The sequence below is a fragment of the Odontomachus brunneus genome, unplaced genomic scaffold, assembly GCF_010583005.1.
Source record: "Odontomachus brunneus isolate Ranch 3 - 2012 unplaced genomic scaffold, Obru_v1 Obru_scaffold_151, whole genome shotgun sequence".
Lineage (NCBI taxonomy): Eukaryota > Metazoa > Arthropoda > Insecta > Hymenoptera > Formicidae > Odontomachus > Odontomachus brunneus.
Genome location: NW_022639601.1, coordinates 286986 through 313205, shown reverse-complemented (window position 1 = coordinate 313205; position 26220 = coordinate 286986). Strand labels below are relative to the sequence as shown.

The 26220-nt window shown below is 36.1% G+C and overlaps 4 protein-coding genes across 6 annotated transcripts in view; 2 read left to right on the top strand and 2 right to left on the bottom strand.

The window, feature by feature from the left end:
* LOC116850669 (NACHT and WD repeat domain-containing protein 2) overlaps window positions 1-2782 on the top strand; it is a 42447-nt gene extending 39665 nt beyond the window's left edge. The window contains exon 26 of the mRNA XM_032829213.1: window positions 1901-2782. Within this exon, the coding sequence (XP_032685104.1) occupies window positions 1901-2047 (147 nt within the window). The 3' untranslated portion in view covers window positions 2048-2782. The remainder of the gene's footprint in view (window positions 1-1900) is intronic.
* A 1183-nt stretch (window positions 2783-3965) lies between these two features.
* On the bottom strand, window positions 3966-9213 carry LOC116850671 (protein LSM12 homolog A-like). Its single transcript, XM_032829214.1, has 3 exons — window positions 9014-9213; window positions 7344-7720; window positions 3966-6088 (listed from the first exon to the last, which is right to left on the bottom strand). The coding sequence occupies exons 1-3, from the start codon at window positions 9132-9134 to the stop codon at window positions 6002-6004; spliced, it is 585 nt and encodes a 194-aa protein (XP_032685105.1). The 5' UTR covers window positions 9135-9213; the 3' UTR covers window positions 3966-6001.
* Window positions 9214-11184: 1971 nt separating this feature from the next.
* LOC116850633 (methionine aminopeptidase 1) lies at window positions 11185-15522 on the top strand. Of its 2 annotated transcripts, XR_004379392.1 has the most exons (7): window positions 11185-11499; window positions 11734-11785; window positions 11862-12100; window positions 13298-13520; window positions 13591-13866; window positions 14129-14432; window positions 15027-15522. XR_004379392.1 is itself a non-coding variant. In XM_032829140.1 (6 exons), the coding sequence occupies exons 1-6, from the start codon at window positions 11389-11391 to the stop codon at window positions 14359-14361; spliced, it is 1134 nt and encodes a 377-aa protein (XP_032685031.1). In that variant the 5' UTR covers window positions 11185-11388; the 3' UTR covers window positions 14362-15522. The 2 variants fall into 2 exon arrangements, 1 of the variants encoding a protein (XP_032685031.1); XM_032829140.1 differs by having other exon boundaries at window positions 14129-15522.
* LOC116850632 (alpha-protein kinase 1-like) lies at window positions 14552-25835 on the bottom strand. 2 transcript variants are annotated; one of them, XM_032829139.1, is made up of 5 exons: window positions 25601-25835; window positions 20861-21072; window positions 20430-20773; window positions 18331-18822; window positions 14552-17048 (listed from the first exon to the last, which is right to left on the bottom strand). In XM_032829139.1, exons 1-5 carry the CDS (start codon window positions 25604-25606, stop codon window positions 16138-16140), a joined length of 1965 nt encoding a protein of 654 aa, XP_032685030.1. In that variant the 5' UTR covers window positions 25607-25835; the 3' UTR covers window positions 14552-16137. The 2 variants fall into 2 exon arrangements, with proteins under 2 accessions (XP_032685030.1, XP_032685029.1); XM_032829138.1 differs by lacking the exon at window positions 25601-25835 and having other exon boundaries at window positions 20861-23072.
* Window positions 25836-26220: the final 385 nt, after the last annotated feature.

The following is a 26220-nucleotide window of genomic DNA, read 5'->3' as shown; positions in this document are numbered from 1 at the left end:
AAAAGGGGGGGGGGGGGGGATAATGTTGGTACCAAGGAAAATCTCTACACAATATAATTTAAAGATTCTGTTTTTTGTAACTACACTACTGAACTGGTGCAATAAATTGAAATGAGGCAAGTATACGTTTTCTCACTCTAACCGTTTGCATTAGGTCAGCAGTACAGTTACAAAGAACAGATATTTAAATTATATTGTGTAGAGATTTTCCTTGGTACCAACATTATCCTCTCCAGTTTTCAGGAAACTGTCGCCTAATTATCAGCAGTCCATTGGCTTGATTTACATCGCGCACTTGATACGCATACTAAATAGTAACTTTCTATTATATAATCTTAATATCGACGATATATATAAGCAACGGTATATTAAGCTGGTATAATACTCATTAACAAAACGTATTGTATTGCTAAAATGCGTCGCTGTTGATATGAATTGTGGATATTAAGATTATCTAATTGTATATAGATTCAAGAAGGCCAATGGCCTGGTTTACACCGTGTACTTGATACGCGTATTAAATAGTAACTTTCTATTAGATAATCTTAATATTGACGATGTATACAAATAACGGTATATTAAGCTGGTATAATACTGATCAAGAAGACTTATTGAATCGATTGAATGCGTTATCGTTGATATGCGTTGTCAATATTAATATTATTTAATAAAAAGTTACTATATAATATACGTATCAAATGCACGATGTAAACCAAGCCATTGTATATATCCATACAAGCAAACGACGGCAAACATCATCATCACAACTGATCTACCACATCGTGCACGATCACACGCACACATATTAACCAATCTTCTTTAGTTAATAATTCAAAATTTTACATTGCGAAATGGTAGAGGAATTTTGTATTCAGTTTAATGAGTCTAGCTACACACACACACACATACACAAGTGTATGTGACACTCTGTATAATTGGCACTAAAATCAAACTAAAAGAAACGTAATTAAATGTACTTCAACTCTTATTCTGAACCTTTTTTGAAAGCCGATTAGAAGGCTTATGAGTGACATTGGGATACTTTTATCGACAAAAGAGAGTTCAGAAGATAAGGATATTCGTCAAAGAAAAATATATACAAAACAGAACAACCAACATTTTCAGGCAAAATATGGAGTAACCTTTTAAAAGTTGTTATCGTTATTTGTTACTGTGTGCCCAGACAGCATAAACTGCTAAAAAATATCTTAAATACGTTCAAAAGGAATAAAGATATCTTTTGGACGTCTTTAAGATATCTTTTAATAGATTGTGCTATTTGGGTATTATCATTAAGATAAAATTTCCGGACACGTACTTAATCTTGGATATTTTTTTTATTTAACTCTTTAAATATAAATATTTAAACTTTTAGCGTAAAATATATATAGAAATATAGAGAAATATATATAGAAATATTGAGTATATACACACATTCCACATTAAAAATTTAAATATTCATATTTAAAGACAATAGAACAATAAGAATGTTCAGGATGAGATATGTCCGGAGACTAGTACTTTTATCTTACTTAATGAATTATCCCCAGTAACGGTCAAAATGACGTCAAAAACTGGTCATAACTGGTTGGTTGACGTCAAATGACTAAATAATGACGTCTTTTTTGTGACATCTTAATGACATTTCTGTACGTCTTAATGACATTTCTGTACAACGTCTTAATGACGTATTATTGACATTTAAAGACGTCATTAAAACGTCATTAAGTCGTTTTAAAATATCGTTATAGATCTGTGACATTAGATCGTCATATTGACGATATTTTTACGACATTTTTGGTCATGAACTGATCAGATTTGGATGTTATTTTGAGTCTGCCTGGGATGTAGCATGGGAAATATTCAATCAATATGATCAATCGACTAATTTATGTTACAGTGGAAAAGAAAAACCGAGAAGCATCGGGCTGCGATAAAATTTAAAGCTGCCGCCCGAATCGCCCGTGTAACTCACGACTTATCCGCAACCGTAAAATTATCAAGCGTCACGGGAACAATCGAGGAAGCGTACAAAAGTGTGGAGTAACTTGTCTGATTGGTTACTTCTATTTCTTCTAGTCCAATTTAGATTATCATAGATAACGTGGAGCAATTTGTTTCTAGCCGGTTACTTCTATTTTTAACCGACTTGACCCTTCAACTACTTAGACAACGTGTGATGCAACTTATCTAATCGCTCACTTCTATCTCTAATCCATTTCCAGTCTCATCCTCATCATAGTTCCACATACTCGAGCGTAGTGGCCTCTCCTTCATATGCCTATGGTGCGCACGCTGATTGTATATAGGCATATGTGCATCCCAGTGTATGCCACTGAGTATACATGAAAAAGAAGAAGGAACAGTTAATAAGGAATCATAGAAGAAGTAACACGAGTACCGCGGTCTTATCTGTTTGGCAAAGGCATAATGTCGATTCCATTATCAACATCTTACACCGACTAATCTTTGATATCTTCTAGAAGAAAGGAACGATCTGCGCATCGATTCAGAGGAGACTCCCTTTTTCTTCTCCAATTTGGAGACTATTCTTATTGGTCTGTATTGTGAGCTATCGTTCGAGTACAGTTTAACGCTGATTCCGAACGGCAAATATGATTCTGAGAGATTGTTTTCTTGGCAAGGATACTCTCGGTGGTTTGCCATTGCCTTTCCGAGAGGAGCACGAGTTTGTGAAAATTTTTCGGCTCTACCGGGGATCAAACCCGGGATCTCTAAAGCATGGCAGACCAGTGCGCTATTTGCCACGTCACGCTCGCACTCATCTAATATCGCTTACTTCTATCTCTAGTCCATTTCCAGTCTACTCAGCACTGAATAAGCAGAAGTCCTGTCTCTATCGAAGGCTCTACCTACGACAAATGTCTAATTAATCTAATGATCAATAAAGAGGAGAGGCCAAACACGAGCGGAGAGCCGCGTAGCTACAGAATTTATATTACATTTATTTATGTCTTTTCGTATAATTCTTCTTACAATCTCCCGCGTTCTTGTTCTCCCTTCGCACTATCATCATCTTCCCATTCGAATGGTAAAAGGGCACGAGACGAATTCGGTTCTTTCTGCGAGAACGACGGCACCACGAGGGCGTGTGACCAGGGTTTCCTCGGACTTCATCTATCCCAGTGTGTGCCACTGGGTATACATGAAAAAGAAGAAGGAAAAGTTAATAAGGAATCATAGAAGCACACCACGAGTACCGCGGTCTCATCTGTATGGCAAAGGCACAATGCCGATTCCATTATCAACATCTTACACCGACTAATCTTTGATATCTTCTCGAAGAAAGGAACGATCTGCGCATCGATTCAGAGGAGGCTCCTTTCTTCTCCGATTTGGACGATTCCTATTGGTCTGTATTGTGAAGTATCGTTCGAGTAAGCACGCTGTGTTAGTCGAACGATTGCTATGTTGTTCTCGGACCGACGGGTAGAAAAAGGATGTCATCGATGCAAAGAATACGATCTTTGATATTCTATTAAACGAAAATATTCTAGATTCAAAATACTCGAGATTTGAAATCTAAAAGACCTTCTAGACTCAATAGAACGAGAAAGATCTTTTTCTCTCGCAAATTGCGATTAAAGCGGCGCTCGTCCTTGCGCGAGTCGAGGTTCCCGTCTTTCTTAAATTAAACTTTTACGGCTCGGCATGCGCAAGGGGCAGCAGAAAGCGCAGCATTAATCGCACGTGGCTGAAGGCGCCTCGTGCCTCATGCATAAAATTATAGATCGCATAGTGTTCGATTCTTTGTTATCAGTTAATTTCTGAAAAGAATTTGCTGTGCCGTATTGAATGTAACGCGGAGTCGCTTGTGAATCCGAAATAAGCGAGTTTCGGAATGGGGATCGCCGCAATTGTTCGAGTCGATCGTAAAACTAGTCTTCGTTCGCGAAACTAGGATAAGAAACACACTTGTCGATAAGATATTACGAATTGTGTGATGCGTTAAAAGAAATCTATTCTTCGCTCGAATTACAACGTTCCCAAATAGCAGACTCACGTCAAAATGATGTAAAAAACTGGTCATAAGTGGTCGATTGACCAAGTTGGTTAAGTGACTAAATAATGACGTCTTTAAGACGTTTTTTTTTGTGACGTCTTAATGACAACGTCTTAATGACGTATTATTGACATTTAGAGATGTCATTAAAACGTCATTAAGTCGTCTTAAAATGTCGTCATCGATCTGTGACATTAGACCGTCATTTTGACGACATTTTCAGGACATTTTTGGTCATTTTTGATCATGAACTGGCCAGATTTGGACGTCATTCTTACGTAAGTCTGCTACCTAGGTACATACAACAAAACAAAACAGGATAGGATGTGATCTTACAATCGGCCGAATTACAAAACTTTGTAATTCAGAATATAAATTTGGTGTTATTTGGTGTTTTGGTTTAAGACACATATTAATAGCTGTCACCTAAAACTTGAGATACTCCGATTTTTTCCGGAGCTAAATCCAGGTTTTTCAATTAAGTTATACGATATACGTGATATTTGCACCTCTAGTCGGGATTTAACAATAAAAATTGATCTAACTCTGAATTAAAATTATAGATTTATGTTAATAACTGTTACTTAAGATTTGCCTCAAGTAAGATATTCAGATCTAAATTCAAAGTCAGATGAGTTTTTTTCAGCTGAATCGTGATTACAGATGTCACAAAAGATAAAAGTATTAATATCCGGACATGTTCCTAACTCTAAACATTCTCATTATTTTGGTCTTTTATGATATAATATTTAAATTTTTAATATAATTTTGAAAGTTTAAATGTTCATATTTAAAGACTAAGCTAACAAAAATCTCCAGGATTATGTGTCCGGGAATTGGTACTTTTATTTTATATCATATAATTGAAAAATTTTGATCTAACTCTGAGTGAAAAACTGAATATTTCATCTGAGATATTCAGTTACACAAATTTCAAGAGACAACTATTAATATAGACATAAGTATCTTACTTGAGACAAGTTTTGAGTGAAATATATTTGAATTTAAAATTAAATACGACTTTTTCAATTCAATCACAAATACAATGTGACATACCTCGTGCGATTTAATTGAAAAATTCAAAGCTGTAAATTTAAATCCGAGTATTTCATGTAAGGCAAATTTCCAGTAGACTATTAATATGAGCCTAACTTCACTCCGTCTCACTTTGTTTGTTCTCGATCTATTCTGGCGGTATCGACAACTGCGCGCGTCTCATTCCAATTTCGCGACGCGTCCTAAAGGTTAAATCACACTAACGATTGGCGATTGACGATTGAAGATTAGATTTTAACGAATCAACGAGCTTCAGCCTTGGCTTGCTTTGTTCCAATTGGTCAAGTTCCAATCTTCAATCGTCAATTATCAATTGCTAGTGTGATTTGGCCTTAACGTGTCTTCGCACACAGACGCTACACGTAAAAGCTCGAGCCGTTTCATACGGGCTTAAGTTTTGAAAATCGATTTTAAATCACGCTGTTAAAACTTATTTCAACTGAAAATTACGGCACATTCCGCGTTGATGTGTCACGCACGCAGACATAATATCAGCGCTATATGTAACAAATTCGGTTGTTCACTCGAATCAGTCGACTGCCGCTCGCTTTTCGTGAACTTACGCAGTTAAATTTCTAGGCTGGCGACTAAGAATTACGAATTGTACGTCCGACTGTATTTTATAAAATGCTGCACATGCGATACTATTAACAATACTCGGATCAGAATGTGAAATTTCGGTGTTTAAATTTGCACTTTATAGCTGTCTTCTTCTTCATTCTTTTTTTTATACAAACAAGCAGCTGAAGAGGGTTCGTTCGAAGATATCTGATTCTTTTTGCTATAGGCGCGCTTGCCTAATTGCGCTGCCACGGTCTTCTGTTCGGTGCCTCGTTCACTTCTCCTTCCTATTTCTTGTCAAATGGAGCTTCCTGAATGTGTCTTAACGACCTCCATGTAGTGTAGTGCCTTTTTGGACCTTTATTGTAGTTCAGCTCCCTTTTGCGTCTGCTGTTGTAATTCCCGTTGCTGTTGAGCTTGCGCTGTATCTTTAATGTGTTTCTCAACCTGCAAACAATGAACAGATGGAATGTATGAATGCAAGATAGATCTAAGAAGCAATCCTTGCCACAACTAAATGCATCAAATATACTGTTATACATTGTGTCAACTTAGCAAATAAATAAGCAAGAGAACAAAAATAAAATTAGAAATTGCTTAATTTCCTACACTTAAGATACTAAAACAATAAATATCTCTGTGTTACCTGGATAATAATTATTATATAAAATCATATTTTACTAGCAAATAAAAGTATTGCTTACTCATAAAGAATCCATTTTTCTACTAAATGAATTAAGAAATACACACACTGACATAACTGTTGTCCGTTAATCTTTTTGGTTCGATCGTTGATTTAAAGTCAAAAGCCAGCAAGCACTCACACATGTCTGATTATGTATCTGATATTATATTATTATGTGTTATATTATTATATTATGTTCTACCTCTATGTGTTTTATAATATATTATTATATATTTGATATATATGTTATACATTTATATATATGTCGATGGTAGTAGATAATTTAATTTCATGTTAGATATGCATTTCTTTTCAAGAAACTTGATCTAAATTGAATTATGATGAATGAAAATTCCTGTGCAGATAAAAATACTTCTATAATAGCAAATCAAATTAAATGGGCAATAGAACAAAAATTATAAATTGTTTAATTTCCTACACTTTATAGATAAAATATTAAAACAATAAATCTGTCCACTACCTGAATAATTAGTATTATTCAAAATCTGTCCACTACCTGAATTATTAGTATTATTTAAAATTATACTTTACTGGCAAACAAAAGTATCGCTTACTCATAAAAAATCCATTTCTCTACTAAGTGGATTAAGCAACATACACAACTGTTGTCCTTTAATCCTTTTGGTTCAATCGTTGATTTAAAGCCATCAAGTACTCACATGTTTGATTATGTATCTGATATATTATTACATTATATTATTATATTACATACTACTCTCTACATATTTTTATAATATACTTGATATATGTATCATCTTGTTATAACAGACAACAAGAACTTTATCTAAATCAAATTACAATGAATACAAGTGAATAAAAAGAAAGATTCCCGCACAGATAAAGAAATGCTTCTACAATGAGACATGTTGCACAAAAATGTCTATGATTGTCACACGAGAATATATGTTCTTGATCTTTGCAACTCTTGGCTGTTGGACGACACTACAGGGCAAATACTCAAAAGACAAAAGCAGATGTTCGCTGCACTTTACATACCACTTTTTTTACATGTCTATACGCTCCAGACTCCGTGTTCCCGTGAACGTTGTCAACCTTGTACGGCGGTCTGATGGTGACGTTATCAAATACAACGATATTCGCTCCGTTCCACGTAATATCTTGAATAGTCTTTGAAATAGCGATAAATAATTTCTGTCCCTCTGGAGATACTCCGGCCTGCAGAGCCATAACCAGCCTCTTCTTCTCCTCGATCTGGTTGCGGACTCTTGTGTTTAGCCTTTGCAGATTAAGGCTCTGTGGTGGTTCGTTCGTAGTTGCGCTAACTTCTCGTATCACTTGAACGTTGGATACGAGAGATAAATTTACTACATGTACATCATTTAACGAGGGTCTACCACTCGTCGATGGACATTCTGAGAAGTCGGTGCTAAGGAAAACAATCTTTGAAGACACGACAAATGGATCGACAGTGATCGATATTATACCGATACGATATCGCGAGACAGGAACAATGCAAGCGAGTGAAAAAACGCAAGTCACGCAGAACGTTTCTACGAAATGAAGTTGTATAAACCGAATCAGGTGCACTCAAAACGATTTTGGACTACATATTTATTTACTTATTTATTTGTCAATTTAGGTAGACTGGAAAATTTAAAAAAAATCTTTGAATTGGGGAAATATAATTTATAAAAATATTTCGTAAGAATATAATAATAATGTGATGTGTTAATATAATAATGTATCGACAGACTTACCACACCAAAACATCTAACAATCACAGGTTAATAATAATTGTAACCAACAAAACGACAAACAAAAGAATGTATTACAAAATAGTTCTCCACATAATGAGAACAATACCAATTTAGAAGTTCAAATGTTGAATTAAGTTGGAAGAAATAAAAAATACATATATATGTTACAGAATATATGTTATGAAATGATATTTTTGATATTTTAGGTTGAAATATTTAATAATCAGGATATCTTTTTAATATCAGCTGATCACAACTGATTATAATGAAATCTGAACTGTCCAACGGAGATCTGAATATCCAGTAACTCTATTTCCATTATCTACCAGGCGACGAGTTGCACGTAAAATACTTTCAATCTTCAGCGAGGCCTGATAACGAAGGCTGCGCGCGTGTACATTTATTCACCCATTTATCTATTCATCTCTATTTGTACTCTCACTGTCGATGGGAAGCAAAGCGAGATGAACCGATACATACGCACAGAATCGAGCACGCGGTATCGCGACGCTGAGTGTCCGCGGCTGCCGCGGTTCCCGGGAGGCATCGCGCGCGTCGTACGGCGTCGAGTGTCGCGCACCACGTGAGTTCCCCGTGCAACACGACGTGATCCACGATGGCAATCATCCCCGGTGGGATGATCGGCGAGCAACGGGACGGGCGCACACAGCGAGGCGAGCGTTCGGCATGCCTGAACTGTGGATGACGAAACTTAACCTGACTCGCGCGGGCACAACTCGCGTCGGAAAGATCACGACGGACGCGGACGCGGCACTCGTGACGCGGGGCCGCGTCGCGACGTGGTGCGCGCCGTGCGACGCCCGTCGCGGCCACGACGCTCTTATTTACACTGCGTCTGGTACACGGCGGAGCGCACGCACACAGTGCGCGCGCGGGGCCGCCGTCGGACCGGGTCGACGTCGCCGCGGAGCCCGTCGAAAAGGATACTGAGTATCAGCATTTTTGTCTGTGGATCGAAGGCCAACACCTCGCCCTCGATTTCTTGCTCGTGACATGTCTTACATACCACCGTGCTACCGATGCTAAACCAGTCGCTGGCACCAGCCATTTTTCACTGATCCCTTACCACCGACAGCACCGGAGCTGCGACCATGGCGCGACACCCTGCGCCATCTTGCATCACCTCTCGAATCTCGAAAGTTCCGCTATCGATTGTAAAGGCCTACTTTATCGCGTCGCATGATCGATAAGTCGCTGGCTCTCGCTCTTTCGAGCTTCGCGACCCGTACATTTCAAGATTGGGAATTGGTGTATTGGCGATGGGACGGAATTCCAAGAGAAGCCTGGAGCCAAAATTGAAGTTGAAGTTCAAGATTGTGAGTCAATTGTTCCAACTTCTTGGCAAGCTATCTAACAGTTAAATCTCAGATAAACATAGAATTCAAAAAGAATTCAGTCGTATCTTTGAAGGGATATCTTGGGGACTTGTGTGGACATTTAGAAGTCCTCGGAATATTTTTAGGATATTCTGTGGACTTATGCGGACCTTTAGCAATCCTCTGAATGTCTTTGGGACATCTTTTAAATCTTGTACTATATGGGATGTTACCAATTCTGAGTTCATTTTTAGATGCAAAAAGAATTCTTTTCACTGAACTGAACTTTGAAGATTTCTTTCTGCATCTGAAAATGGACTCAAAATTGGTGACATACAACTGAATTCTTTTTGAATTTTCTATGCTATCTGGGATCATATGTTTTCATTTTTTTCTTCAAATTAGACAGAGACAGATACATAATTTAACTGTCAGGTAATTTACCAAGAAGTTAGAACAATCGGCCCTAAGAGTATTAAATGTAATGCTTAAAACATGCAACAAATTACGTAAAATTTTCATTTTATTATATAACAAACTAGTCAACTTAAATCTAAAAATAAGAATGTAATCAGAGAATTGACTTATTCAGAAAGCAATGTTTACAAATTTATATTAAGATACTAAAGATTGAATTAAAAAATATTAACTTTTCTTAATTAACTTTTCAGTGAGCCATATATATATATATATATATATATATTAGCCATATATATTTTTTCGACGACATTCTTAGATTACTCATTAGATACATTTGTTTTCGAAGAATTTCAGTATTAGTGCAATAAGTTAGGGTGAAACAAAAGAAATGCTTCCGAAATACCCAGAGTTTGATCGAGTTGAGTTAGTTCCACTATAGTATATGTAACGGACACTATAGTGGAACTAACTCACTTGACCCAACCCTGAATATTTCGGAAGCATCCAAGTATACTTTCTTTTACTCTAACTTATTGCACTAGTGTGCACTAGTTTAGAAGTTCTTTGAAAAACGAACAAACCTCTACGCTGCGTTTGGAAACGTCACTCAAGTACTTTCCCTCTCTTTTTATCTCACTATTATATCTTGCTCACTCCAACGCAACGGGTAACTCGAGTGACGTTTCCGAACGCAGCCCTAATCTACATACATAGGTCTGTTCGGTTTTGAAGAACTTCTGAACTAGTGCACACTAGTGCAATAAGTTAGAGTGAAAGAATAAGTAAACTTATTTCACTCTAACTTATCGCACTAGTGCAGAAGTTTTTCGAAAATGAACAGGGCCCATATTCTTGAAATTTTTGCGTAATTTTCCTTGCGCAACTATTTTATGATATGATTAAATCTGCGCAGTAAAACTTACGTATACGCAACTATTTCAAGAATAAGGACCCAGGGAATCGATTCTAAAGATTGACTAATAAAATTGTGAATCTTTTAGTAAATTCGTCCACTTTTGTAATTTTAGTTATATTAATACACAATAGACGCCCAAGGACCGTATTCTTGAAAAATATCGCATACGGTATTTCGATGAAAAGCTATAGTATACGTGACATGAACTACAACGTTTCATAGAAATATCGTACGCGATATTTTTCGCGAATAAAATCGTAGAGGGGCTGTATTTTTTAAAAATATTACTGTACGATATTTCTATAGTTCATGTTATGTATACTATTTTTTATTAAAATATATACGATATTTCAATGAAAAGCTACAATATACATAACATAAACTATAGCTTTTCATAGAAACATCATATGCGATATTTTTCGGGAATAAAGCCGCAGACCTATAATTCGTGCGTAAACGCCCAACCCTGCTTTTAAGTCTCTCTCTTTCTCTTTCTCCTTCCTCCCTTTCTCTCTTTTTCTTTCTCGCTCGCTCGCTCTCGCGCAGCTGCCTACCGATAAAACAGTACAAGATCGTCTCGAATTACCTCGTCTTATAGCCTGACAACTTCTCGCTCACTTTGCTCGACTAATAGGAAGATTTAATTGACAATGTCATCGACGTTCGGAATGTGCGAGACACCCGGCTGCAACGCCATCGCGAGCCTGCAGTGTCCGACTTGCCGGAAGATCGGCATTCAGGGTTCATATTTCTGCAGTCAAGTGAGACACGTTACTTGTACTTTTAGGTTAAGTTTTTTACTTCACTATTTTCCATTTAATAGTTTTGTCTCGTTGTTAACGTTCATAACGCGTGTTGAATGCCGCAGATTAGCAATGTAGCCAAAGCTTTTGTCTTAGTTTTCGATAATATTCAAATATATTTTGTCAATACGTTATACGTATCCCCTACTTATCACGAGATTAATCAACTGATACAGCATCATTTAATTCTAGGATTGTTTCAAAGGAAGCTGGAAGACGCATAAAGTTATTCATCAATTAGCAAGTAAGTATCCAACATGTATTGTTTCATTAATTTCTTATAAGTTGTTAAAATTATCCATAATTCTGTTTGTAATCAGAGGGAGAAAATGGCAATAAAGTCTCCAATACATTTAATCCTTGGCCGGGTTACAATTACACTGGAAAATTGCGACCATATGAGAAAGAAGAACGTAGAGAAGTTCCTGAGCGCATCAATCGGCCAGACTATGCTTCACACTCAGCTGGAATTCCACTTAGTGAACATGCTGTGAGAGGTTCAGGACAGATAAAGATTCTTGATGATGAAGAGATTGAAGGCATGAGAGTTGCTTGCAAGGTATGTGATACTTCTTAGATATCAATTGTAAACACACTTATATCGCAAACACATGTGATAAATACATTTATATCAGGCCTATTCTTTTTCAAAGAACTTTATGAATACATCTATGCAATAAATTAGAATGAAACAATATATACTTATTGCAGTCTACAGCAATTCAAAAAGTTCTTAAAAAAAAAACTAGCCTTGTATCTTTCTTTGTTTTGGCACTTATATATAAATTATGATATTCTGCATTTTTGTGTAGACAATATATGTAAACTATATATGTGAGATATCATTTAGACAATGATCCTGTAGACAATGAGTAATTTATAGATGTCATTTAAAGAATTCACTAAAAGATTAAGAAATTTTATATTTTTTTATTTAAGAATCTTTAAATATTTATCTTTTTATTTGAGGTTTATTTAGTTTTGTATTGGAAATTTTATTTAATATTTATTTAAATTTTTTAGAATTTTTTTGAATCCCAATATAAATTTACAAATGTTTTTTAAACAAATTAGAATTTATAGAATTCTTTGGTTACATTTCCATTTTTTTAGGGCTAAATCTATGATCATTGATCACATAATGAAATAAAAATTTCAAAAAATTTGTGATGAATGTCATTTAAAGGATTTGCTCAAAGGTTAATTAAGGAAAGTTTATATTTTTGCTTAAAAATCTTTAGATTTATATTTAAATTTTTACTAAAAAATTTAATTTTTATTACAGATTTTATTTAAAACTTATTTATATTTTTAATTAATCATTTATAGAGAATCCTGATGTAAATTTATAAATGTTGTTCCCTAAACAAGTTTAACTTCATAGAATTCTGTGGTTATATTTTTACCTTCAGAATTAAGTTTATCAATCTGTTATAATAAATTAAAAGTTTTATATAATTTGTTATTTTTGAATTATTTTATTGTTATTATGTTATTTAATTATGTTATTACATTTATAATTATTACTCAAAACAAACATGGTAACTGTTCATAATTTAGTTACTCTGTATATTTTAATATAATATACAATGTTCTATATAGTTTCCATTGTCTACATAAAGAAAACGCATGTATACGTCACGTAGACAATACATAAACAATCAGCGTAGACATAGTTTTAAAATTTGCATCACCTGATCTTCTGTGTCATAATCTTCATTTTGCTCCCGAGTTAAATCTAGATTAATTTGCGTAGCTTGGCCGAGAAGTACTGGATGAAGCCGCGAAGACATGCGACGTTGGAGTTACAACAGCTGAAATCGATAGAATAGTGCATGAGGCTTGCATTGAGAGAGACTGTTACCCATCGCCATTGAACTATTATCAGTTTCCCGCTAGTTGCTGCACTTCTGTCAATGAAGTGATTTGCCATGGTATACCCGATACTCGACCGCTTCAAGACGGCGACATCTGTAATGGTATGGTATTCGTCAGAGATTTTTATCGCAGCTTTACGAAGTGCATATCTTAATTATCGTTTCTATTTAGTTGATGTCACGGTATACCATAATGGTTTTCATGGAGATTTAAATGAAACGTTCTTAGTGGGTAACGTGAAGCCCGAAGTGAAGAAGTTAGTAGAGGTAACATATGAATGTTTGTCGAAAGCTATCGACATCGTGAAGCCTGGTAGAAAGTACAGAGAGATCGGTAACGTTATTCAGAAACATGCACAGGCACATGGATTCAGTGTGGTACGCAGCTACTGCGGCCACGGAATTCACCGTTTATTTCACACCGCGCCGAATGTACCGCATTATGCCAGTAAGTACTTTTCTCGGGATAATTTGAGTGGGAAACTGTATTCTCTCCATCAAATTGTATCAAACCGCATAATTAAGAGAAATCAAACTGTATACTTAATTGTACATCTAAGAGTTCTGACGATTTAATTGATTATAATAAAATATTTTCTTTTGATAGAAGATTTACAAAATAAGTAGATAAATAATAAATATCTAGTAAAAATAAAATTAAAAGTAGATAAATAAATAATAAATATCTAGCGATAATAAAATTTTTTTAGAAAACAAAACAATGGGCGTTATGAAACCCGGACACTGCTTCACGATCGAGCCAATGATTTCTCAAGGAACGTGGAAAGACGAAACATGGCCCGATAATTGGACCGCTGTTACATCAGACGGTCAGTGGTCGGCACAATTTGAGCATACGCTCTTGGTAACCGAAACAGGTTGCGATATTTTAACGAAACGGTTTACAAACGATGGTAGACCGTGGTTCATGGATCGCTTGTAGTAGCGTTTTCTCTTTGATTTTCCTATGTAATCTAAGCAACATTCTTGCGCGGATCTTGATAGAAATTCGACGTAAGTTGCTCTATACAGTGTAGAATCTAAATGTGTAATTAAACATCAGAACCAAGTCGCAGGTGCCGGAACAACGCGAAAACAGTGTATATAAATTTGCATCAAAGAATTTTTTTTTCATAAGTTATTGCGAAATCGTAAAATAGTTCCAATTGCTGCGGAAATGGAACTGGAAATAGACACACGCGATGTAAAGTTTTTATACAAATCTTCTCAATTTTGCAACTAAGTTGTTATCTAGACTGGCTTTTATACCCTTTTTTTTGTAATCTATAATGATACTTTCTTCTACATGTGATGAAATTTTTTGAATGTACAAATGAAATATAGAAGAACTGTGTACATACTTATGTATAAATTCTTTTCATAACGCGTGTGACTTGTGCTTCTGAAGTTCCGTTACGCATTTTAATCATATCTTGTGTCTGAATTTGAACACAGATGCAAGATACGATAAAGTACGATAATTTTTGCTTTTGTTTTTGTACTAATATCCCACAAATGGCGTTATTGAGTTATTCTCAATTTTATAGAAGTCTTTATTACGTGCATTTGTTGATATGGTGCCCAAATTCAGACTGCTAAATTTTTTAGGTGATAAAAGGTAATTAACGCCGGAGCTTGACGAACCGATACACCATAATTTATATTTAAGGCTCCCAGTACCTCACCGGCCATGTCGGATTTGTGACGCCAGAAGTGAGGAATGACATGCTAACGAAAGTTACGTGTCATTTCTGAATAAAAATAAATATAGACGAAAGAGCATTTGAGATTGTTTGAGCACAATTGTGAAATTGTCCGAAAAATATCTCTTTCTCTTATCAATGATCATGTGAAATGATGAAATGAGTCTGTTTTGTCTGCATATCTCATTTCACCATTTATTATATAACTATTCGTCAATATGTTGTCCTTCGCTTCGACGTCATAAATTCAACATGGCCGCGGCGAGGTATAAAGAACCTTAAACGTGAGGAGGTTCGCGTGTTCAAATTACTAATAACTTACCGTGATATGATAACTATTGTACATACAATATAGTAATCGATCATGTGCGAATGTTTGAAATAAAGAAAGTGAAATTCTATAGATGAGAACAACGATTTGCAACGCTTGACCTTTATCAACATGTCGAATAAATACATTAGCGTCTACTAAATAAATAACATTGTATAAATAATATTGCGATATATTCTACCTGTCTTTCTCTCTGGCAGTCGTCGATTATTTTATTAATGGATATGCATTATACCGAAAACATGTACCAAAATTTTAAAAGTAGACAATTTCCTCAAGACAACAGACACAACATCGAAATTCGAATATCGAAACAATTGTTTAAAATATAATTTTGCCGAAATATTGAAATCTTGTTACATACACATCCGACTGTATTAATATCTATTCATTTAAGTAGAATAAGAGAATGTATGTACCACAAATGGGCAGATATCAATACACTTGTGTATATTGTTTCTGAGATAGAAACAGTTTCTCCTCGAAACAACTGTATATTTCAGGAACATTTCAGTATAATAATAACAATATATTAACAAATAACAAATATTGTCTTGGCATTCGGATGTCGACATGACTTTCTGGGAAATTGTTCCAATTGCTAAATTTCGAGATTTCAATTTTTCGGGATAATGCATGTCCAACGTTTTATTGTCTACCGTTGCACACACGCACGTTAACAGTCTCATTCTCTAGTCTTTGATCGCAGGCGGCTGCCAAATTCAGCGTGAGGATCATTGTCCTGGGGTGTGATCTCTCCGTCGAACGAAGCGGCGGATTCCTGCGACTCCTCGACTTCCCCGTCTTCACCCTCATACTCGTACTCCATGTCTACGTTGTCTTTCTTTATATCACTCAGCTGATCGTCAACCACGTACTCGTCCTCTTCGGGTACCGTTATTTGCAGAGGTAACTTCTCGTCGTTCTGCACTTTGTAACTTGGCTTACGACGTTGCTGTTGATTCCTATGGTACTTGTATTGATCGTATTTTTGCAGCTGATCGCCGTCGGTTCGCGTCCGTTGGCTCGCGTTGTCGTCGTTCTTGTGATTAGACGGCATTGACTCGTTGCTCTGCACATTTTCTTGCTGCTGCTTTCGCAGCTGGCCTATGAGACGACTGTTAACATTGCCCGCGGCGGCTAACGCAGCTAGTTTCTCGGCGGCTTCTCTGTTGGGAAGCGTCGTGTAAAATTTCGTTGCTATCGCACCGCCAACGTTACCCGTCCTCTTCGAGTACGGCGTCGGGCTTCTTTGATGGCTCGCTCCTTCGTACTCAATGTTATTCTCTGATTGCTCCACTCCGTCTACAGGATATGTCAATTCTTCTTTCGCGCGCAAATTGTTGTTCTGCTTACGCGCGTCTATCGAGGACTCCGGATCGAGATTGTAATCTGCTGTCACACTCCCCGTGGCATAATCTTGATCGAGCAAGATTTGTTGTTGCTGCTGCTGCTGTTGTTGCAGTTGGTTAGCTTGTTGTTGTTGGTTAGCTTGTTCGTCATAATTGAAAGAATGCATCTGCGGTTGGGAGAAGCTCGTTATCGTGTCTGGTTGAAGAATTTGGTCAAGTTGTTGCTGAAGAATGTGCTGCTGATCTAGTGATGAGAAAATTTCAACGGTATAATTTCTTTGGAGTATCAGTACTTCATTGTTGAGCTTATCGAGGAGGAAAATGCGATTAGTTACTGGAATTAAGCGTGACAAATTGATCCTACAGTGATCAATTCCGGGTTTACAAATTTCTAAAAGTCAAACCGGCATTCTAAAGCACAATAAAACAATAACTTAGTGACTCTGGTTCATACGATCTAAAATTATCGCGATTTCTTTCTCACAATCGTCCTGTGCATATCAGACCCAATAAATCAACTGTCAATAACATAATGTCAATCCCAGTAAGCAAAGAACATTAAATTAACGTTTAGAAACGTTGACTTCATGTGCATTGTTTGCATATTTTTTAATAATATTGCATTTATATTTTTCACATGTTATTTTGTGATGATTTTTCTGAATGTTGTTTAAACATTTTAAAAACATTACAAAAAATATATTTTTCAAATGTTACTTTAACATTTATTTGAGATCAATGCAACATCTTTAAAATATTTCTGCCGATTAAAATGTTATAGCAACCTTATTTCAACATTATTGAAACTTCCAAATCGTAGTCAAAGTATGTTCATAATGATGTTTGATACAATATTAAACACTACATATTTGACAATATTACAGATTCTTCAATATCATTGTAGCAACGTTGTATTAATGATTTCTTGCTTACTGGGATGTTTCTCACTCAACAATGTCAATATAATATAACGTGTGTTATGTAACAGTTATATTATTGGGTGGAAAATTATATTAATGTTACTGTTAGTCGATATTTACTGGAGAGTTGTAAAAACATCAATTAAATTTTTCTCAATTTAATAATTATTTTGTACAAATACGTTTAATTCAATTAATTGACGATTGACTTGAGCAAAATGAATGATCAATTAAACGGTCTTTGAAATTATTGAAATCAATTGTCAATCGGACGACCTTCGTCCGAATTTGTTGAACTCAGTTAAACGATCTCCAATTGAATTAGCTCAGATTAATTGTTATTAGCGATTAATCGTAATTAATTAATCGACTCACAATCCTGATGCATACAAGTGTCCCAGATAGCACAGAGAATTAAAAAAGAATTTAATCGTATGTCACTAATTCTGAGTTCATTTTTACAGATGCAAAAAGAATTCTTTTCACTGAACTGAACTCTGCAGAATTCTTTTTGTATCTGAAAATAAACTCTCAGAATTGGTGACATACGACTGAATTTTTTTTCAATTCTCTGTGCTATCTGGGGTGTCCTCATAGGTTCATTACCTGGTGTATATTGTTCTGTAAGTTTGTGCGGGAAATTGTTCAGCAGATCATAGAGTTGCGTGGCCGACAACGGTGGTCCAGCCGGTGCCGGATGGCCCACGTGCAGTTCGGGGATTTGCTGTGTCACGGTGTACGGCTGAACGGCAGTGGCGGGAAAGCCGACGTGCAGGGAACTATGAAGATTCGTCTGCATCGGCGCGCTCGACTGGCCGAACTGCATCACACTTGGCCCGTTAACCGGGTGATTCACAAACAGTTCGTTGGACTGCGGATGAGGATTGACTATGGTCGAGTAGAGTCTGGTTACGTCGAGATCCTGAGGCTGAATGGTCGCCGATTGCACGGCGACTTGGTGATCTTTCAGCACCGTCGCGTCGTTGCTCTCCGTAACTTCGTACTGATGCTGTGGTGTGCTCGGATTCGTCGCTGTTTTCTGCGCCGACAGACCGTTGCCGATCGCGGCTAATCCGACGTTGGTCACGATGTTGGAATCTGTGCGAAAATTGCAGAGTTCAGTTGTATTTTCTCGTGAATCCAGCTATTGAGCCAGCTCGCGAGCGATCATCTCGCTTCTCTTTCTCATATCGAAAATAAGAAAGAGAATACAGACAGGATTGGGAAAGTTACTTTTTAAGAGCAAGTCACTATTGTTATTCGTTGTTCGTTGAAAAATTAAAAAATTGAAATATTAGAGTATTATTCACTGTAAAGGTAATACGTTATCTTTATCATTTCTCAAGAAGTAATGAGTCGTTATAATTTCTATTATTTTACTAAGTTTTGACGATCTTTTCTTTACGATTTGCTGTGGTCAATCCAAGTGATATATGTATTTTGCATGTACAAAATAATAATAAAAGTAACAATTATATTCGTTTAATTGTTACTGTTATTAACGAAGAAAGATAACACCGTCATTAAATCCTTATTGAAAAAAGTAATGTGTAACAGTGTCCAGTCAGCAGAAATGTCTAAAATATATTTAAGAAATTTCTACAAGTAAAATATTTTTCAAACGTATCTAAAGTCTGTATTAATAGTCGTTACTTGAAACTTGTCTCAAGTGAGATACTTAGATTTGAATTTTAAATTATGTCCGAGTTTCTTATTTGAATCATACAATATTTGTGACATTATATTTAAATATATAATTCAACTAAAAAGCTTATGTCTAACTTTAAATTCAGATCTGCATATCTCGCTTAAGACAAGTTTCAAGTAACGATTATTAATATAGACCTAAAACGTCTTTAAGTTTTACATTAATAATCATTACTCGAAATTTGTCCTACATGAGATATTCATATCGGAATTTAAAGTTAGATTTAAGTTTTTTACTTGAATCATATAATACACGTGACACTACATTTGTAGTCAGAGTTCAGTTGTATTATTTACGACTAACTTTAAATTCAAATCCTACTTGAGGCAAATTTCAAGTAACGACTATTAATACAGCTCCTAGACATTTATGCTAATTGGCAAGAATATCATTGCTCAACAGAATTGTAAAAATATCAATTAAATTTTTCTCATTTTAATATTCAACTTCAACAAATATATTTCAGTCTAACTAATTGATGATTGATTCAAGCAAATTTGTTGGAAAAATGTTTAGCTGACGATTGATTTCAACGAATTCAATTGAATACCGCTCAATTGACGATTGATATGAGTGAAGAAAATCGAAGATCATTCAATTAAGGTGATGTTGGATACTGACATCACGCAGTTTTCTCTCTTCTTTTCCTTTAATTTTGCTCATATTAAACATCAAATAAGCGGCTTTTAATTAAATTTATCTAATTCAGTTATTAATTGAACAATCTTTGATTTTCTTCTCTCACATCAATTGTCAATTGAACGGTCTTTAATTGAATTCGTTGAAGTCAATCGTCAATCAAACGGTTTTCAATTGATTTTGTTGAAATCAATCTTTAATTAAATGGCCTTCTATCGAATTGGCTCATATTAAATGTCAGTTAAACACGACAATTAATTTAAAAAGGTAATTAGCCATTTCCAACCCTGCGAAAGGAGAAATACTTGATCTCATGTTCAACAAATCTAATTTAATGCAAGAGAAGCGTAAACTTTACTTTGCGCAGTGGCGTGATAATTAAGATCACTCGAGTACGGACGGCGATCCGCGATGTCTTTCAGGTCGTTCGCCGAGTTGTAAGGCTTATCGGCCGGGCTTAAGTTCGGTGCTGGAATCGTGTGGATGGGCCCTTTATCGTCATCGATGCTTCCTCGATGAGTGGCAGGCAAGACCACCAGCTCCGGTCTATATTCCGGACTGTATTCCGGCATCTTGTTCACAGAATGAAACTCCTTGACGGGAGCGCGTTGCGGCAGCACCGCGCGATTGTTCAAAGTCGCGCGTATCGGGACTTGGTTCTTCCAGCCAATCGGCAAGACATTGTACACTGGCCGACGAACTCTGAAATGGGAAATGAGATTCGTCATATCTTCATGTAATGTTAGATGACGTAAAGCGAATGAAAATATTCAGTCATTGAGGCTTCACCTGTAATTGACCTGTAATTGTTGCTTGTAGGGTACTCTCTGAGGGAAATTACCGCCAATATGAATGGTATTGCCCATGGATATTCTGTGACTAATGGGCCGTGGTTTCTTCAGAACGAGCGCGTACGACGGCGGCAAAGGTCTCCTGATCTTACTTTTCGCGTCGGAAAGGCAGATGCAGACGGCAAGAAGCCAGCAGATCCAACTGATCGTCTGCGATTTTAGAATCATACATCATTATTATGTCGGTTTCTCTCTTTTTATTTTACTTACTCGGAAAGATATTTGAAGAAACTAACAGAAGGACAGAACGATCTTTTTTCTCTCCCCTGCATTTATTTTTCCAGCAAAGTTATTCTTTCCATTAAATTTATTTTTATTTTCAAACGCTCCCAACCCTTTTGTTATCAGAAATCATCAAATTAATCATCAAAAATTATCATTATTGAAATGTTCGTATTCTCTCCTGTTCGTTTATCCATTCAAAGAAACCGTATATTAGTTTTCTAGGTTCTTACCTGTTATAACTTGTTATTACATTATAAAACATTGATTAGAACTAGAATCGAGTTGAGCAAACTTAATTTGTGGATTGTATATGATGAATTAATTGTCTTAATTCTTCCAACACACTTTTGATGTTCTTGTAATCTCTTATATCAAACGAGCTAAGCATTCAATAAAATTGTTTAACCACGGTATTGGTTTGACTATTCCGAAAAGTAACGATAACTAAATGAGCTGTCAAGTATATCAATGAGTAACTCAACTTTTCTCCCTTGAATAATGTAATATTTCATTAAAATCTTTCTCTATGTGATATGTACCCATGATATACCGTTAATTTAAACGGCGTTTATTCTGTTTATTATCTGAAAGATAATTAACAACTTCAACTTAAGAATAAAAGACATAATAGTTCACAACTGAAGGTGGCAGAAGCCAGAAAACGACTTCAAAAAGGGCGGTCCTATACAGTCAAGTCCCAGGTAGTCTCAAGCAATACACATACGCTTACATATTATATTAAGCTTCAAGTGATGAAGCTTGCTCATTTATGTTTCTCCATGACGAGAATTTATCGAGCGAGCCAGATCTGTCGATAGCCACTGAGTGGTACATCCAAACTCTGCGTATTGTAACTTACTCAACAATCTTGAGGAACCTGTTGTAATGATTTCTTCTAGTTGAACAAATCTTGTAAATATCAAAGGTAATCTTGTAAAGATGAATGTACTTATCGTCTGATTTACTTAACTCTTTTCATCTTTTGGGAATTATTTATATTATGCAGTTTGATCACATTTTTGTTAGTTGAAAGAATACTTATAACCCGTATGATATTTGATATCTCTAGGATTTTGGATATTCGTGCTGTATGGGAGGCGACTCGACAGTTATACGGGATGCTAAAGAGTGGATAGAGGAAGCGAACGCGTACCAGCAACAGGAAGTTGAAAGTCATGAGCGGTCAATACGACGAATCGAGTCGGTCCTTACGGTACCGCATATTGACACGTCGACGGTCGTCGTGCGACTCCACCGTTTTCGTCGGCCATAACGCACGGACATGACGTCCACGTCGACAGGGAGTAATCCAGCGACCCAGTGTTGCGCTTAGATGGTTTTAAAATTATCTAGATGAAGACGAGATGAAAATCCGTAAATCCATCTTAGATGAGATGGAGATGATTTCGCTTTTAAAGCATCAAGAGCTGCATTCGCTTTGAGCGTTCACGCGCTGTAAGCGTCATTCTATCTTTATCGTTCATTACATACGGAAGGAAGATAGAATGACGCTTGCAGTGTGTAAGCACCCAAAACGCACGCAGCCTTGATAAAAAGTGAAATGGTTATGTAATTTATCTAGATTGTTTTTTAGATTCTTTTTAAACAATTTATACAAATATATAAAAAAAAGTTACTCAGATAATAAGGATATGTAAACGGCACTCATACTTTTATTTATAAGTTTTCATTTTTCGAAACAAGAGTTTTTTTTCAAAAGCGAAAGAGAGAATCGTTTGATAAATGATTTTTATGGGGTACATGGATTAAATTGGTTTATGGTTTTTATTTATTATCCTGTACTAAAAAGTAGAGATGTGCGAATCAAAGATTTTTTATGTCGAATTGAATCGAATCTCAGATTTCAATTTCGAATTCAAATCAAATCGAGTCGATGAAATTTTACTCGAATCGAATCGAATTTAAATCAAATCGCTGAAAGAATATTTAATTAATATATCATTAAATATTCATTAATAATCATAATATTCATTAATATATCATTAAATATTCATTAATATTCATTAATAATCATTGAATTCAACATGAAAATAGTGACTTCGGTATAAGAGAGATAACACTGATTATGTGATATCAATTTATTTTAAGGTAAGAGATATATAATATATAGTCGGTAAACGTGTATGGAATATAGTTCTAGTCTTAAAAGCTGTACAATGACACATATCAATTCGACAGTTGTCGGTGAGAGTTTATCTAGAAGCCATTATCTTCTTTTAATATTTTTGAAGAAAATCTTAATATATAGCAAACTTTTCGAGTCATGCTCGTAAAGCTGGATGTCTTTAATAGTATTTCGTTAATGCTAATGTGAGCGATTCATATTTAAAATCTTTTCGATTCGAAATTTTCGAGTTATTCAGATTTGAATCATAGGGATTCGAATTCAAATCGAGTCGAATTTCATTTGATTCGACTCGAATTCGAATAGTTCGCACATCTTTACTAAAAAGGCGCTCTACTGGCGCCAATGAAGGCAGTGATGTATTGTACTTGAAGAAAGTTTTCGCATTAGGGAAATTTGTCAGAGAATGCAAGTACTTTCGGTTCTAAATAGGAAAGTGTCTCGATGTTACTGCTGAATAACTGGCTACACACTAACAACATCGATCTTTTCATAATATAATAATATCGTGAAAGAAATCTTTATCTCCGCTACTACTAGAAATAGGCTTATTTTTAAAGTCATTCTTGGTATATAAATTATATATATATAAATATATATAAATTATATATTGGTATATAAATTATATATATATAAATATATATAAATTATATATTTTTTTAAGAGAAGGTCTTTGTCACTAACTAAAAACTCTAAGTAAATTCTATTGTCGGATATCGTATCGAAAACATCTTAAATCTCTTAGATAAGATAGCATATAGTCTAAGACGAGGATGAATGACGAGGAAGATGCTATAGGCCTGTTCTTTGTAGCTGCACTGCTGAACAGCAGTATTGAAGTGAGATAAATATACGTTTTCTCACTCTAACTTATTGCACTAGTTCAGTAGTGCAGCTACAAAGAACAGGTCTTGTATGTCTTTACCATCTAGATAGAGATGAGATGTTTCGATTTCCCTCATTTAGATGACTATCTGAATGGCTTCATCTAGATACCAGCAAACACTGTCAGCGACGTATCGTCGTCGGTGGGACGAGCGAAAAGTGGGACGCTGTGCCACATCGACACGGGAAAAGCGCGCCTAACCAGCTCCGCGAGGTCGCGAAGGAAACGCAGCTAGTGCGCGCATGTGGAAATTATCGTCGGGCGCGGATTAGAAAACGTTTGGCCGCGGGCGTGCGACCCGTGCGCATCGAACGCGGCGACGAAAGCGCACGGGATACCCTCGTCCTTGAACTTGATCGGTGAAAACCGCCGTTCGCACGCCAAGTGGAGTGAGACGCGTATGGGATCCCAAGGCCACGATTTTGTCGGACAACCGTGCCCCCAAAATCCTCGCGCAGAAAGGCATTCGCCCGCTATTACTTCTCGCGCAATTTAATCGGTAATTAACGAATGACACAATTTCTGAACTTTCCGAAATCAATGGAGGAAGCCCGAAAATTCTCGCGCAGAAAGAAACTCGGATGTGACATCGCCAAATCGTTCGCCCGCTGTTATATCTCGCACAATTTGATCAGTAATTTTGTAATTAAGGAATGACACAATTTCTGAACTTTCCAAAATCAATGAAGGAAGCCTGGAAGTGATGATTGCTATTGTATTTTTTTTCACTTTGATCGTCAGTTCTTCCTAATAAATATGAAATAACAATAACATTACATTAACATAATTTCCCACTCGACAATGTAAGAGCAATGTTAACACATGTTGTATATCATAGTTATTATATATATTGTTGAGCGGAAAGCTCAACAATATATATAACGATATTAACATTATAACATTAATGTAATGTTACTGTTACTCAATATTTATTGGGTTTTAATTAGCACTTGCGAACATTGTCGAAGTCAATCCCACCTCGTTGTCACTTGACGTCATGATTTGGTCAAATCGATTGTGATTTTATCGACGAAAAGTAGAGTTGATTGAAACGACAGTTTTAATTATTAACAATTTATCATCATTCATTATTACTGTAAGAGATAACTTTTAGCATTAATTATGAATAATTTATCATCATTCATCATCACATCAAAAAATAACTCTTATATTAATTATTAATAAATATGTAATTATAATGTAAAAAATTTATAATAATAATTATTACTAATAAATATTATTATAGATATTATCTTTTACACAATAATAATTCTCTCTCGCGAATGCAGTGTCGCGCGCTCCTGTTGTCGTTCCCCGCACAAATTACAATTACAATTATAATTTACAATGCGCGTAAAATGTGCGTGCAACAGTGCGTGCACTTTCGATGAGTGTAGTCTAAATGTTCGTGAAATTCTTACCTTCATGGCGACTTACGTTCTCATCAACCGCAACATACAAAACTGCACCGATTCCGGTTGCACGGCGAGTTTCCCGGTTCTCTTATACGCTATTCCGCACAAAACCGGCCGAGTGGTTTCGATATGTGCGCTTATAAATGATCGGGTGAGAATCAACACGCGCGCGCCCGTTGATTGACCATCGAGGAAGCACGAGGCGTTCTGCGCGCAATTAGGTCATTGTCCTTCATTTATACCCCTGAACCGGCGAATGTATCATCGGTGACTGAAACCGGCCTCCTACCCAGCGCAGCACCTGCCACGAAACCGCCGGTAGCGATCGCGAAAAGAAACTACGGATGACCGTTGTCATCGCGACGTAAAAGAGCCGCGGAATAAATCCACTTCGTGAATGGCCGTCGTTAATAAAAGCGCAAACGCACCGAATGACTCTGTAATGCTGAAATACGTCCGGGGGATATTTATACGATAGCCGATACTCTACGTTGCCGCGTTACACATCGTGCAACAGTATATCGAGAACACTTATCACGAAGAATTCTACTTTCCTCGCGTATGTCAAGAGCGCTTTATCGCTGCTCAATGGTGCGTACACCTCGCTGACTTAAATGAGATTACGG

Bases quoted from the DNA above. Each gene is read 5' to 3' on its own strand.
- LOC116850671 (XM_032829214.1), bottom strand. From the start codon at position 9,134: ATGGCTGGTGCCAGCGACTGGTTTAGCATCGGTAGCACGGTGGTATGT. The intron at 7,721-9,013 runs GTATCCTTTTCG...CCGACTTCTCAG, and splicing joins GACAAAAATGCTGATACTCA to AATGTCCATCGACGAGTGGT. The intron at 6,089-7,343 runs GTATGTAAAGTG...CATTGTTTGCAG, and splicing joins ATAGACATGTAAAAAAAGTG to GTTGAGAAACACATTAAAGA.
- LOC116850633 (XM_032829140.1), top strand. From the start codon at position 11,389: ATGTCATCGACGTTCGGAATGTGCGAGACACCCGGCTGCAACGCCATC. The intron at 11,786-11,861 runs GTAAGTATCCAA...GTTTGTAATCAG, and splicing joins AGTTATTCATCAATTAGCAA to AGGGAGAAAATGGCAATAAA. The intron at 13,521-13,590 runs GTATGGTATTCG...GTTTCTATTTAG, and splicing joins AGACGGCGACATCTGTAATG to TTGATGTCACGGTATACCAT.
- LOC116850632 (XM_032829138.1), bottom strand. From the start codon at position 21,090: ATGATTCTAAAATCGCAGACGATCAGTTGGATCTGCTGGCTTCTTGCC. The intron at 20,774-20,860 runs GTGAAGCCTCAA...TTCCCATTTCAG, and splicing joins CAATTACAGGTCAATTACAG to AGTTCGTCGGCCAGTGTACA. The intron at 17,049-18,330 runs GTAATGAACCTA...TCTCATCACTAG, and splicing joins TACAGAACAATATACACCAG to ATCAGCAGCACATTCTTCAG.